This window comes from Falco rusticolus, chromosome Z, assembly GCF_015220075.1.
Source record: "Falco rusticolus isolate bFalRus1 chromosome Z, bFalRus1.pri, whole genome shotgun sequence".
NCBI lineage: Eukaryota > Metazoa > Chordata > Aves > Falconiformes > Falconidae > Falco > Falco rusticolus.
This window is the reverse complement of record NC_051210.1, coordinates 17,619,696-17,632,383: the sequence shown is the minus strand read 5'-3', so window position 1 is coordinate 17,632,383 and position 12,688 is coordinate 17,619,696. Positions and strand designations below refer to the sequence as shown.

Sequence of the window (12,688 nt, the reverse complement as noted above, 5' to 3'; positions counted from 1 at the left end):
AAAAGGCTTTAAAAAGCCTTTCCCAGGTGAAGTAAACAAAACCAAAGTTTGCAGTGCATTTTAAAAAATCGTGTGACATGAGACAACCAAGAAGCAAGTTGTTACCATGTATGGTATGTGACCCAAAAATCACTGTTCAGACAGATGGGTCACCTACACTATGTTAATTACCTCTAATAAAAGGTTTTGTGTCTTAACTAAGGCTTGACCATCCCAGATTAATTAATTTTGCAGGCCAGGTAATGATAGATCTACATAATAACTACACAGTTGATGGACAGCAGGAATTCGGTCTTCTGTGGAAGCAATCTGTAAATGTGTTATGGTAATGTGATAAACACTTTGAATACATATAAAGTGTTTTGGTATCTAAAATAATGTATCTTCTTTAGTAACTTGGGTGTATACCATTTCAAGCTTTAACTGAGAGGAACTTCAATGTGTTCTGTGGGTTATCATGTAGCTTACGTAGCGTTGAGTTCTGGGCACAAATCAGAAGATGGGCACAGGGGTATAAAATGTAATATTGATGGTAGCGATGTAAGAAAAGAATGTGTAGGGCTTGAATTAATGGTGGTGAACAAAGGCTATTACTGCCAGAAAATGAGCAAGCATCAGTGAAGGGGGAAGACTTGCATGGTGCGTGGGCAGTCTTTTCTACAGCAGTTTCTGTGCTGAGAGAGCAGGAAAAGTGGGATTTTTTTCCACAGTAACTTACCATTGCTGTAATAATTTTACAGGTTAAAGTTTGAAACTCATGCTGATAAAGATCCTGGAGTACCAGACTGACTCCAGCAGGTGGATCCTGCTGATGTGAGTGCTGTGGAGACAGCTGTGCAGATGGAGAAAAGCAAAACCAATGTAAATGAATGGGATGCATTCCCTCTCACTTCCAGCTGCTGCCGTGGAAATTAACTGCCTTGCAGTCAGCCTCTGCCAGCTGCAGCTCAAGCAATCATGGAGGAAGATGAATTAGAAATAGAAAAATAGGATGGTGGCTGAATGTAACAAACCATCAACTGGTAACCCACCACAATAGCTGAACATGCAACAATTGCTAAAGAAAGCACAGTCTGCACGAGAATAGTCCTTTAGCTACGGCGGTGGGCTAGCAGGCCAAGTCAGCATCAAGTTTCCTCAGCTTCCCCTTAACTTTGCAGGATCAGACCTGAGCTGAATACTAGGCCACAAGCCATTCCCTGCCTGTTCTGAGCCGTAAGAGCTAGCCATGTTTAGGAAAGGAGGCAAAAAGAAATTAAGACTAACAGATCAGAAAGAGACTGTAGATAGGTAATAGGTAATGCCACTCTTTCTTCTGAACACATTTTTATTTCCTTTGCATTTGTACAGCACGTTTCCAGAGCCCACGTTTGCTAACCTGTCAGTGTTAGAAGGTTTTATGAGAAACCATACTTTCCCAAAAAATGGCTGTTTGGAAGTGTGAACCTTCTGGGAGCACTGACTGAAGTGTCCACGTAAAGAAACTGACATCCCACACAAACGATGCGAGTAAAACTCCTCCCGCAGGAATGCTGCACGTACTCTGCCGCGGGCAGTTGATGTGAACCTAAAATATATAAAAAATAAAATATATTTTTACAATCTAAAAGATATTAACAAAATGTGCTAAGGGGACACAGGCTGCACAACAGATTTGTGCGGGCTCCTTTTTTTGCCACCGCCCCCCTCCCGTGTCGGGCAGACGCCCCCCGCCCCGCCGGTGCCGCTCTCCCCTCGCACCGCCTGCGCTGGGGGCCGTAGGCTCGCCCCGGCGGCACGGGGGCGGCGGGTGGGCTCGTCTGAGCCGCCCGCTCCTCCCCGCGGGGTCTCGCCGTGCCCGGGACGGCTCCACGCCGCCCGCTGCCACGAGGCACTGCGCTCCCCGGCGCCGCTCCGCCGCCGACCCGCAGCAGCGGACGGGGGAGCGGCCGGCCCCGCCCGCCGGCTCGCCGCGCCCGGCTCGGGCAGGCCCGCCCGCCCCGCCGGGGCTCGCCGGCCGGAAGCTCCCGCCGCCCCGGGCGAAGGCCGCTCGGCAGCCGCGGGTGAGGCCGCCCGGGCGGGGCGGCGCAGGTGCCCGTGCCGAGGGCGGCCGAGCGGCGAGCGGGGCCGGGCGCGCAGCGGAGCGCGGGCTGCTCTCGGGCCGGGCCTCCCCGTGCGCTCTGCGGCGGCAGCGCCCTGTTCCTCCGCCCGGCGCCGGCCTCTTCCCGCCAGGTGAAGGAGCGGCGGCCGAGCGGGGTGGGCAGCGCCTGATGCCGGGCCCGGCGCCAGGCATGTCGAGGAGCGCCGGCTCAGAGGGCGGGCGGCCCGGCAGGTCCCCGCCGCCCCGCGGGGCCGGGGCCGGCTCCCCGCTCGCCCGGGACGCGGAGCCGGGGTCCGCCGCCCCCCTGCCGCCGCCGCCGCTCCCCCTGCAGCCCCCGTTCGGCCCCGCCGCCAGCCCCGGGGAGGGCCGGCGCGACCCGAGCGGGCCGGCCGAGCTCAAGCCGGTCCGGCGGTTCATCCCGGACTCGTGGAAGAAGTTCTTCAGAGGGAGACGCCGCAACGGCTCCAGCTGGGACAGCACGGCCTCCGACATCAGATACGTCTCGGACGGGGCCGAGTGCTCGCCGCCGGCCTCCCCGCACCCACCGCCGCCGGAGCGCAGGTCGGTGCCCGGCTCCTTCAGGGACCCTTTCGGAGGATCGGGCGGGAGCTACAGCTTGCGGCAGGAGGCCGAAGCCATGCTGCCCGCGGACCCCTTCGGGTCACTGGAGCGCCGCGCTGGCACCGGCCAGACGTACAGCGAGCGGGTGGAGGCCTACAACCAGCGGTACGCCTACATGAAGTCCTGGGCCGGACTGCTCAGGATCCTCGGCGTGGCAGAGCTGCTGCTGGGCGCCGCCGTCTTCGCCTGTGTCACGGCCTACGTACACAAGGATAACGAGTGGTACAACATGTTCGGGTACTCGCAGCCCTACGGCTACGGGGCTAGCAGCATCTACGGAGGCTACTCCTACAGTGGACCCAAAACGCCTTTCATCCTGGTAGTGGCGGGAATGGCGTGGGTAGTCACGATAGTGCTGCTGGTGCTGGGCATGTCGATGTACTACCGGACTATCCTCCTTGATTCCAACTGGTGGCCTCTGACCGAGTTTGGAATTAATGTGGCCTTGTTTTTTCTGTACATGTCAGCTGCCATAGTGTATGTAAACGACACCAACCGAGGCGGGCTGTGCTATTACCAGTTGTTTAAGACACCAATAAATGCATCTTTTTGCCGTGTAGAGGGAGGTCAGACAGCAGCAATCATCTTCTTGTTTGCCACAGTGATAATCTATCTAATTAGTGCGGTGATTTCTCTAAAGTTATGGAGGCATGAAGGAGCTAGGAGGCACAGGGAATTAATGGAACAGGAGGTAAGTAATTAGTTACCGTTTTGTATCTGCTGGGTATGGTGTGATGGGGAGCAGCTGTAAGATCTTTCCATGCCACAGACAGAGTCTTAGCAATTGTCGTCTCTGGCATTTTTAAGATGTCTGATCCAAAATTTTGGACTTTTTTTTATTTTTTTAATTCACTTGAGTAAGGAGCTAGCTCGGTTCTCTTTGTGTACTCAGCTTTCTTCCTGCGTCAGCTGATGGAACTATTTCCTGGTGTGTGTTTTCCAAACAAAGGAAGAAATGAACAATGCACTTGTTCAGCTGTTCAGTAGGGTTAGGCTTAAAACCACCAAGCATTTATTTGAAAACCGTGCTTTCAGCACATTAAGTGCTAGTGTGAATATAAACATGAAATACTTACTGTTACTTTGCAAGCAAAACTTCAAGCTGCTTCTTTATGTCTTTTCAGCTTTCCTTACAGTAGTTAGCAGAAATTAATAGTTGTAACAGAATTGGCAAGATCTTGGTGTCTTAGATTTCAGTCAGTTTCATCTTTTGCACATCAAGTATTTTGCATTTCTGCTGGGCTTGCCCTTAATAGAAGCATGCAGTACCCACCTAGTTAATGATAAACTGTAATGGTAGAGAATTGCCACTCTCAACTAGAGAGTTCAAAGGAATTTGTGTAAAACCTCCTTCACGTGAGAACACCAGAAAAACCTTTTAACAAATGAATGAAACATAATATAGCATAAAAATTAATGTACGTGAAGTCTACATATGCCTAACTTAAGGAAGGGTCAGCATTTAAGTGATTTTAGTAGGAGAGAGTGCGCTTAAAGTTGTATTTCCTCTGCTCTTTGACTGCAGTCTCATTTGCAGTATTTTCATTTAACACTGGTTTCTGTTCCACCATCTTGCATAAAACTGAGATCCCTTTTGAAAAGTACATTGCAGCTCATTGAGAAAAGTTTTTTAACCAACTTTTCAGTATGTCCTTCAAGAGTGAGGTGAGTGCTGAAATTATATAGAAGGTGTTCAATCACTCTTCCCTGTTGCTATCCATGTTTTTTTATTCCAATTACTTAATATTTCTAAAGGGAATACTTTTATAATATATGGATTAGGCTGTGGAGAGTACTGTGCAAAACAGCTGCTGGTGGAGCTGCGGGTTAGTGTACTGTTGTATTTTATAAACAATGAATTAGGCTGCAGGGTGTCAGTGTGGGCAGGATTGTGAAATAATAAAGGAGACTGAGAAGTGGATGGATTATTTCCTGCAAGCAGTTCCTTACAGCTATGATCTGGGAGATCCTGTTTTTCTGGGGTTTGGGTGGTTATTTTAGTTCCACAGTTCTTAAACAGTCTTTAAAAAATCAATTGATCTGAAAATATTCCTTATACTAATTTTCTTCATACCTGAATATAAATGTAATTCTCTGTACAGCGTGCTTTTGAGAAAGTTTAGGTTTTAAAGAGTCAGTGCTTTTGCATACTATTTTTGCTGAAAATAAAACTTACAGTTCTTTCCATTTTTTGACAGATGAAAACACAGTCCTCTTTTCCGGAAAAGAAGGTAGGCAATAGGAATTTATTTTTCTGCTTACTGGTATTTCCAAATGGTTGTCTTTTTCTTGGGACTGTTTTGATTGACCTATTTATTTATTTACTTATTTGGCTTGGAAGAGATTAGGTTTAATTCTTTAACATAGCACAGGCAACAGTCTTCTACTTAGAAGATTCGGAAGTTTGTAAAGACGCTACTACTAGGTAGGCTAGGTTGTAAAATTTACTTTAAATACCAAATCTGATGACAGCCTCTGTATGTGCTTTTACCCTCTTTTATGAGGTGACAAGTTCTGTAGCATTTATCACAAGAGTTTGGCAGACATGGCTAGAGCAGCAGGTCATCTGAGGTGTTAGAGATTTTCGAGACTCTTTCCTCCTAGCTGGCTGCTTAACTTGGAGGAGAGCGAGTGGAAGCACAATGGTGGGTGCTCTGTGAGTTGCTCCTTCCTGTGTCTGAGTGTGCTTCAAAGACATTGTTGCCAGTTTTGAAGTATCAGCAATGTTAGTGCTTCTGCCTCACAAAGATGCAGTTGCTTACATTGTAAAGATTGCTTAGGATCTTAACAGCAGATGTTGATAATTCCCAGAGAATTTATGGTGTATTTATTTCATCCTTAAATGTCTCCTGATACCGTGAATTTCCTACCACTGTTTTCTCTGTTGCTTCATTACTGGATCAGGATCCTTTTTTATGTGTTCCAACAAGACTCCGCATGTTTTTATTTCTGGATCAAGGGATAAATTGTGCAAGAGGAAAGAAGGGGGAAAAGGGAACTCCAGACAACTGAGTGATTCTGGTTCATTCACAAACTAGAATGATATCCAAGGAAACTTCCTTAATATTTTATTCTTTTTTTAAATATATAATAAAAATCTTTCCAAGCCCCAAGAAATACTTACCGATCACTGGTACTGCTGTTAGGACGGATTGAAGATGGATGCTGTGTGGGAAACATTACTGTAGATGTTTACTTACTTTCTAATTATAGTAAGTGTTGTAAGAAATATCTATGATTTGCTTCTACGCTGCTTGTCAGTACTTGTATCTCTTTCTTCAAATGAGTTGGGTATTTTGTGCTTTATGTATATTGCAGGTGATGTAAAACTGAGTACATTAAGTACTGGTTTTTTCCTTTTAAAACAGTATGAAAGTGATGACAGACCGAGAGAAGAAGTCACTGACAGGCAGCTTAAATCTGTGGAAAGAAAACCAGAACTGCGTAATGGTCATATACCTGCAGGTCACATTCCTAAACCTATAGTGATGCCAGATTACTTAGCGTAAGTGACTTAACTTTGATGAACAAATTTAACGGAGAATGCTTGAGTTATGTTTTTCACTCATCATTTCTCATGTATACACTCGTGGTTTCTCTGTCACACATGTGCTGTGGGAACTTACAATTCTTTATTAAGCTAATGTTAAAAATAGAGAGGATGAGGGCTGGTATCAGTGGCATAGAACCGATACTATAAATAAAGAATCTTAAATTTAAAAAAAAAAACCCACAACATCCAAACCTCAAATGTTAAAGCAGAATGTTAGAATCTAGCAGGTACAGTAACTGCCAAGGGAGCAGAAGACCAGCACATAGACAATTTAGGAAAAAATAAAATAGATGGGAAATTACTTGTCTTTTTAGCCCCTGAAATTTGACTACTCTTGTACTTTCTAATTGCTAAATCTGTAACATGGTCCCTTTTAAAGGGTAGGCCTTCTATGGTGAAGTATGAGATCATATATTAATTTTTACACTATTCGCCATAGACTAGGGCACAAGCTGAAACACAGGTTTCACCTGAATATTAGGAAAACCTTTTTTCACTGTGAGGGTTAGCACAGGTAGCCCAGAGAGATTATGGAGTCTCCATTTTTGGAGATACTCAAAAGCTGTCTGGACAGTCCTGGGCAACCAGCTGTAGATGGCCCTGCTTGAATAGGGTCATTGGACCTTCCAGCTGCAGCAATTCTGTCACTGAAATTACAGAATCACACAATGCTTTACAGACATGCAGATTTCAGCAGGTTATGAGATTAGCAAATAATACAGAAATACACTATCAAGATGAAGTGTCCAGGTGTTTGTTGAAGTCTTATCTTTAAAACTAGTCCTTGAAAACCGGGGTTTTTTTGGCTGTTTCTCTTTGGGGTTTTTAGGAAATACCCAGCAATTCAAACAAATGAAATGCGAGACCGATACAAAGCAGTATTCAATGATCAGTTTGCTGAGTATAAAGAACTGTCTGTGGAAGTTCATGCTGTATTAAAAAAGTTTGACGAGCTGGATGCATTGCTGAGACAGCTTCCTCACCATCCTGAATGCATATATGTAAGTACCTGTGAAATGGGCTCATGGAAAACAGGTGTGGTATTAGGCAATTTCTGGCTGCCTTTAGGTAGGGCACAATGCCTTGTAATGCTGGGGGTGAATTGGTGGAGGAGAAAGTTTCCCTGAATATGTTATTTCTTGTTTGGTCATCAGTCCAAGGATACTAAATTGCAGTTAAGTTGTATGCATGTTTTTTTCTGTTGGTTTTTTTTTTGGGGGGGGGGGGGGCGGCGGGGTACATGCTAGTAGCTTTCAAGTTTGAGTGAGTTACAGTTCATATACTTTCACTGTTTCTCAAGTACAAGGTTTACATCTAAAATGTCACAACTGGAATGGATTGATCAAATGAGATTTTAACTTCTGCCAAGTATTTTGTAGAATTTAAGTGAAAATATGGAGCACACTGGAAGTGTTTAAAATACGGTCTGTCTCTCATTAGGAGCAGGAAAGACTATCAAAAGTTCTGCAAGAATACAAGAAGAAGAAAAATGTGAGTGTTTTCATCTTTATGTTGCTAGTAAATACATAATGAATAAAGAGAGTGTAAATAGCAAACATGTCTGACACGAGGGAGAATTTGCTAGGTCAGGGTATCTGTAGCTACTACAGGGCTTTGTATATTTTGTCTTTGACAACTTTGGCAAAGTTAGGACAGAATCCGCTGTGCTCATGCCAACAACCTGTTTTAAGAATAGTGATTCCATTAGCAAGATGTGGGGGTGGGGGGAAGAAAACCCCACAGCTAGGCATTTTCATCTTCTGAGAGTATGTCTAATCTCTTGGCATTCAGCATTCAGACAACTGGGGCTTTTTTGGGGCTCCAGTTTGTTTATATTCAGTGACTTACATGACCAACAGATAAGTAAGCTAACAACAGAAAACAAGTCTTATCCTTGAAAAGAAGTTTGTTGGGTTTTTTTGTGGCATGGAACTTAGACTCTGAAAAAAGTAATTTTCAGTGTAATCCAAGAGGTTTTACATTGTCATTTTTAAATGCAGACATGGAATGTGTACCTGTGTTCCATTAAAAACATAATACATTATAAATACTTTTTTTATCATGGAATTCAAATTTTGTGCCCATGTTACCACTTTTTTAGGGGGAGGGATTTATTAGACATACTACAACGCAGAATATAATGTATGTATATTACATAAATATAAATTATAAAATCTAAATTATGTAATAGTATGACTTATTTGCAGATTTCTGTTTAAAACCAGCTCTGTTTACTAAGTAACTGCAGCATATAAAAGCAGAATCTCTTTTTTCCAGCCTTTCATGAAGGAATGGGAAACGGGAAATAAGAAATTGTAGCCAGGGAAGAAGAGTGATTTTGGAGACTTATTTATATACTGTCCTTAATCAAGAACATAATTGATGATAATAGGCTATTCTTGGAAGAGTCTGAAAGTGTAATACATTAATGTAAAGGGGTTTATGTTTTTGGCAGGATCCTGCATTTCTGGAGAAAAAGGAGCGTTGTGAATATCTAAAGAATAAGCTTTCTCACATAAAACAACAGATTCAGCACTATGATAAAGTTATGAATTGGAATGTAGAAACTTAGCTATGCCTTTGTGTATACTATTTTCTATTTTTTAAATCGATATGTGCATTTTAAACTATTTATTTACTGTCAGAACAGTACACCTATGGGGATTGCTTTATCACTTTGTCACTTATTCAGATGTTGTACACTACTGGTAGTTTTGTATGCATATCCAATTTTAAATCATTGTTATGAAGTTATCAGGTAAGTTTAGAAAACCTGTGCTAACATTCTGTTTTTATTAAACAGTACACAGCCTGGCTTTTTAAATACAAATACTTTATTTGAAAATACTGTATTTGCAAACTTGCAAAGCCCATTAGAGAAAGTAGTTCTAAATACCATGTCAAAAGTTTGCACAGAAATGCCATTAACAATTTCAGATTTTATTTATAGGTGGCATCTTCATGATATCAGAAAGAGTTGAGCTGTTTTGTCTGGCTGGGGTTTGGTGGAGTGCTCAATCATATTGAATAATTCTGGCAGTTGAAAATTAGTTTAAGAAGACTTTTTATACTGGATTTCTAAATGCTTTGCTGTATGTCAGAAATTATCTGGAATTTCGCCTAACAAGATGCAAAATAACTTCCTATTTACACAACTGTAGTGGGGCCAGGGGTCGTGGTAGTGGTGTTTGGGTTTGGGGTTTTTTTTCTTTAGAGGTGATGCAATGAATTTATACATGGCCTTAAAGCAGAGGTCCTCAAACTGTTTAACCAGGGGGCCGGCGCGGATGCAGTGGCAGGCAGCCATCTGCGGCTGCTTGGTTTTCCCCCCCCAACCCCCGGCGGGGGGTTCTGTAAATACCAGGGGCCGGATTGAGGAACCTGGGGGGGGGCGTATCTGGCCCGCGGGCCGTAGTTTGAGGACCCCTGCCTTAAAACAATAGAGATATAGGATGAGACTCAAGTTACTGTTGCCGTAGGCCAGTATGCTCTGCATACCTTTTCTGGGTCATCTCAGTAGGAATCCATGGGTTTAAAGGCAAAACACTTTATTCTTCATCAGCAAGTAACAGGACTTTTTGTCTAGGCAGCAGTTGTTTGTGTTGGGATTTGGAGAGTAAGTAGAGCAAAATTTATTCTCATTCAACGTATAAATTATTAGTATCCTTTATAAGGCCAGGTAAAGTGTTTTAATAGACATGCTTTCCAGAGCATATTTGCATAAATGCAATATACATTTTTATATTTTATCTTGGGGATAGATTTGCATATTCAAATGTTCCAATATGCCAGTAAACTTTCTCTTTGTATCCTTTTCAACATCTTTGTTTACTATTTTTACTTACTAAAATTGTTATAAGCATTGATAGTTTCTTTGTACAGTTTTCTACAACTGCAATTTGTCTGTTCTGAAATACATTTTAATTTGGAAAAAAACCACCATGGGTGCAGCCACATTATTCTGTTGCTTATAAAGGCATTTTGTTAGAAGAAGGTGCTCTGATTAAGGTTATTTCAAATTTTTGTTAGCAATTATTTTTTCCTTAAAAGAAAGTTTTCAACTTTTGCCTTAACTTAAAGGAAAGACATCAGGAAAGCTGTTTCCAGTTTAGAACAGTGATGGTAATACCACCGCCGTTCTTCCATACTGGAAATGCATTAATATACCTCCCTCTGGCAGTTATATCCCTTCTGATTTTTGAGCTCTTGTCATTCACACTACAGTCCTGATGGCTACCGAACCTGCTTTCATATTTATAAAGTCGACATTCCAGTTTTATCACCAACTTAGTTCCAAGAGCTTTAGTGGATGAAGTAAACACAAGGCACCATGGGAACACAGAGAGTTTGAAAACTTAGCACCTCTTCATTTGAAAGCCTTCAGTCTCATCTACCTGGAAGACATCTCAGTATTTTCATTAGTCTGAACCAGAGGACAGTCGCTGCTACCCCTTCTTCTCCCTTTCTGTTCCAGGTGCCTCTCTGTCTCTGGTTCATGTTTCTATTATTTGCAAAGAAGTGGTAAACCTGTCTACCTTATAAAAGATCTGGGCCAAGTGTTTTGTATCTATTGTGCTGTATACTTGTTAAACTTTGCTTTGTAAGAGAGGTCCTTGTTCAAATCCCTGCAATCTAAATGACCTCTTGCTACACCCAGGTTTCTCATTTTTTTTCTCGGTGGGAGTTCTGGGCATTGCATCAGTACCAGGAGAAGAAGATGAATCCAAGTTTAAGGATAAACTGATGTTTATGAAGTGCTTAAAAGAAGCTGACTGATGTTTTCATTGGAACATCACACCCCTAGTAGGTATTCCTTCCATAGGACACTGAGACCCAGCTCCAGGCTCCCTTTGACAGTGGTCTGAGTTTCAGACCATGTTTAAAGTCTTCATCTTTGCCATGTATCATGTACAACAGGAATCTTAAGACAAAACGTCCCTTCTAAAGATAAACCAAGTAGCAGTCTGTACATCCGTCATGTGACAATAAGGGTCCTTGGACATTTCCCGACTTTTACCTAAAGGATGATGCACCTATGTTTAGTTAAGCGGTGCAGCATTCACTATTCAGTGCCACAAGTGTGGCTGAGTGGATTTTTCAGAGCTGGGGAGAGAAGATAGGAATACCCCCTTCTGCCAGCCTTTTGGGTTTCAAATCAGATTAGTGCAGTGGATGGCAGTGAGCCATGCTGAGCATGGAGCCCAAGGAGAAGGCATTTATTTACCTTTGCAGCTTAGGAAGTCCGGCAGGGCAACACATGGTGACCATTACAGTAAATCACTTGCTCAGTCCTGGATCTGTTATGGACATCAACAGTGCCAAGCAGGCACTGTTGGTGTATACAATTGTTGAGCTGGTTTTGTTCTAATCATATCAATGGAGGACTGAAAAGGGTCTTGTCAGCAGTGCTCCTAACGTGCCAAAGGAAAATACTCGTCAAAGAAACATTTTTATCTCTCAGAGGAATTGAGATTAATGAACTAAGAATCAACAGCTGGGAGCTGAAGCCAGTCAAATGCAAGACAGAAATTAGGAGGAAATTGAGTGAGAATTAGTTAAAAACTCCTACAAGGGACATATATACTGGAAGGAAAGGAGTATAAAACCACGAACAAAGGAGGGTGTGGTGTGCGCCTACTTGTCGCTTGCTTTAATAAATCAAATCTCATTTAATTGGACAGGTAAACTATAACAGGTTTGCATGGCAAGGTTTTGGCAGTCAGGGGGCTACAGGGTTGGCTTCTGTGAGAAGCTGCTAGAAGCTTCCTCCATATTTGATAGAGCTGGCTCCAGCCAGCTGCAAGATGGACCCACCTACGGCCAAGGCCAAGCCCAAGCCCATCAGCAATGGTGGTGGCACCTCTGGACACCATATTGAGGGGGAAAAAATCTGTGCAGCAATTGCAGCAGGAGAGTGAGAACATGTGAGAGCAACAGCTGTAGTTCTCATTAGTACTACTCTGATGTGAACGGTAATAAATGAAACTGGTTTTCCTAAGTTGCATCTGTTTTGACGGTGATGTTAATTGCAGAGTGATTTCTCCTTGTCCTTATCTCGGCCCACGACGTATTTGTTGTGTTTTCTCGCCCCGGCCCATCTGAGGAGGGCGGCGCGGCCGCGGCGGGCAGTGCCCAGCGCCCAGCCAGCCCAGCCCGCCACGCGCGGCGGCACTTCCGGGCTCGGAAGCGCCGGCGGCCGCCGCTCACCGGGGCCGCTGACAGGCCCAACTCCCCCGCGACGGTCCATTTCCCGCCCGGGCTGGGCGGGGGCGGCCTCAGAGAATGCTAAAGCGCAGGGCCGGTCCGACCCGCCGCTATCGGTGACAGCCACCGGACCCCGCCTCGCTCCCTCCCGTGAGGGCATGTCAGTCCCCGGGCTGCTGGTGAGTGCCGCCCTTCCTCCCGGAACCACCGCTCCGCGGCCCATGCGGCAC

The 12,688-nt window shown here is 44.2% G+C and overlaps 1 protein-coding gene across 1 annotated transcript; it reads left to right on the top strand.

Annotated features, from left to right (window-relative positions):
* Positions 1–1,990: 1,990 nt before the first annotated feature.
* Positions 1,991–10,906, top strand: MARVELD2 (MARVEL domain containing 2). The gene is made up of 6 exons (XM_037373277.1): positions 1,991–3,392; positions 4,900–4,932; positions 6,070–6,206; positions 7,084–7,255; positions 7,695–7,745; positions 8,710–10,906. Exons 1-6 carry the CDS (start codon positions 2,250–2,252, stop codon positions 8,824–8,826), a joined length of 1,653 nt encoding a protein of 550 aa, XP_037229174.1. The 5' UTR covers positions 1,991–2,249; the 3' UTR covers positions 8,827–10,906.
* Positions 10,907–12,688: the final 1,782 nt, after the last annotated feature.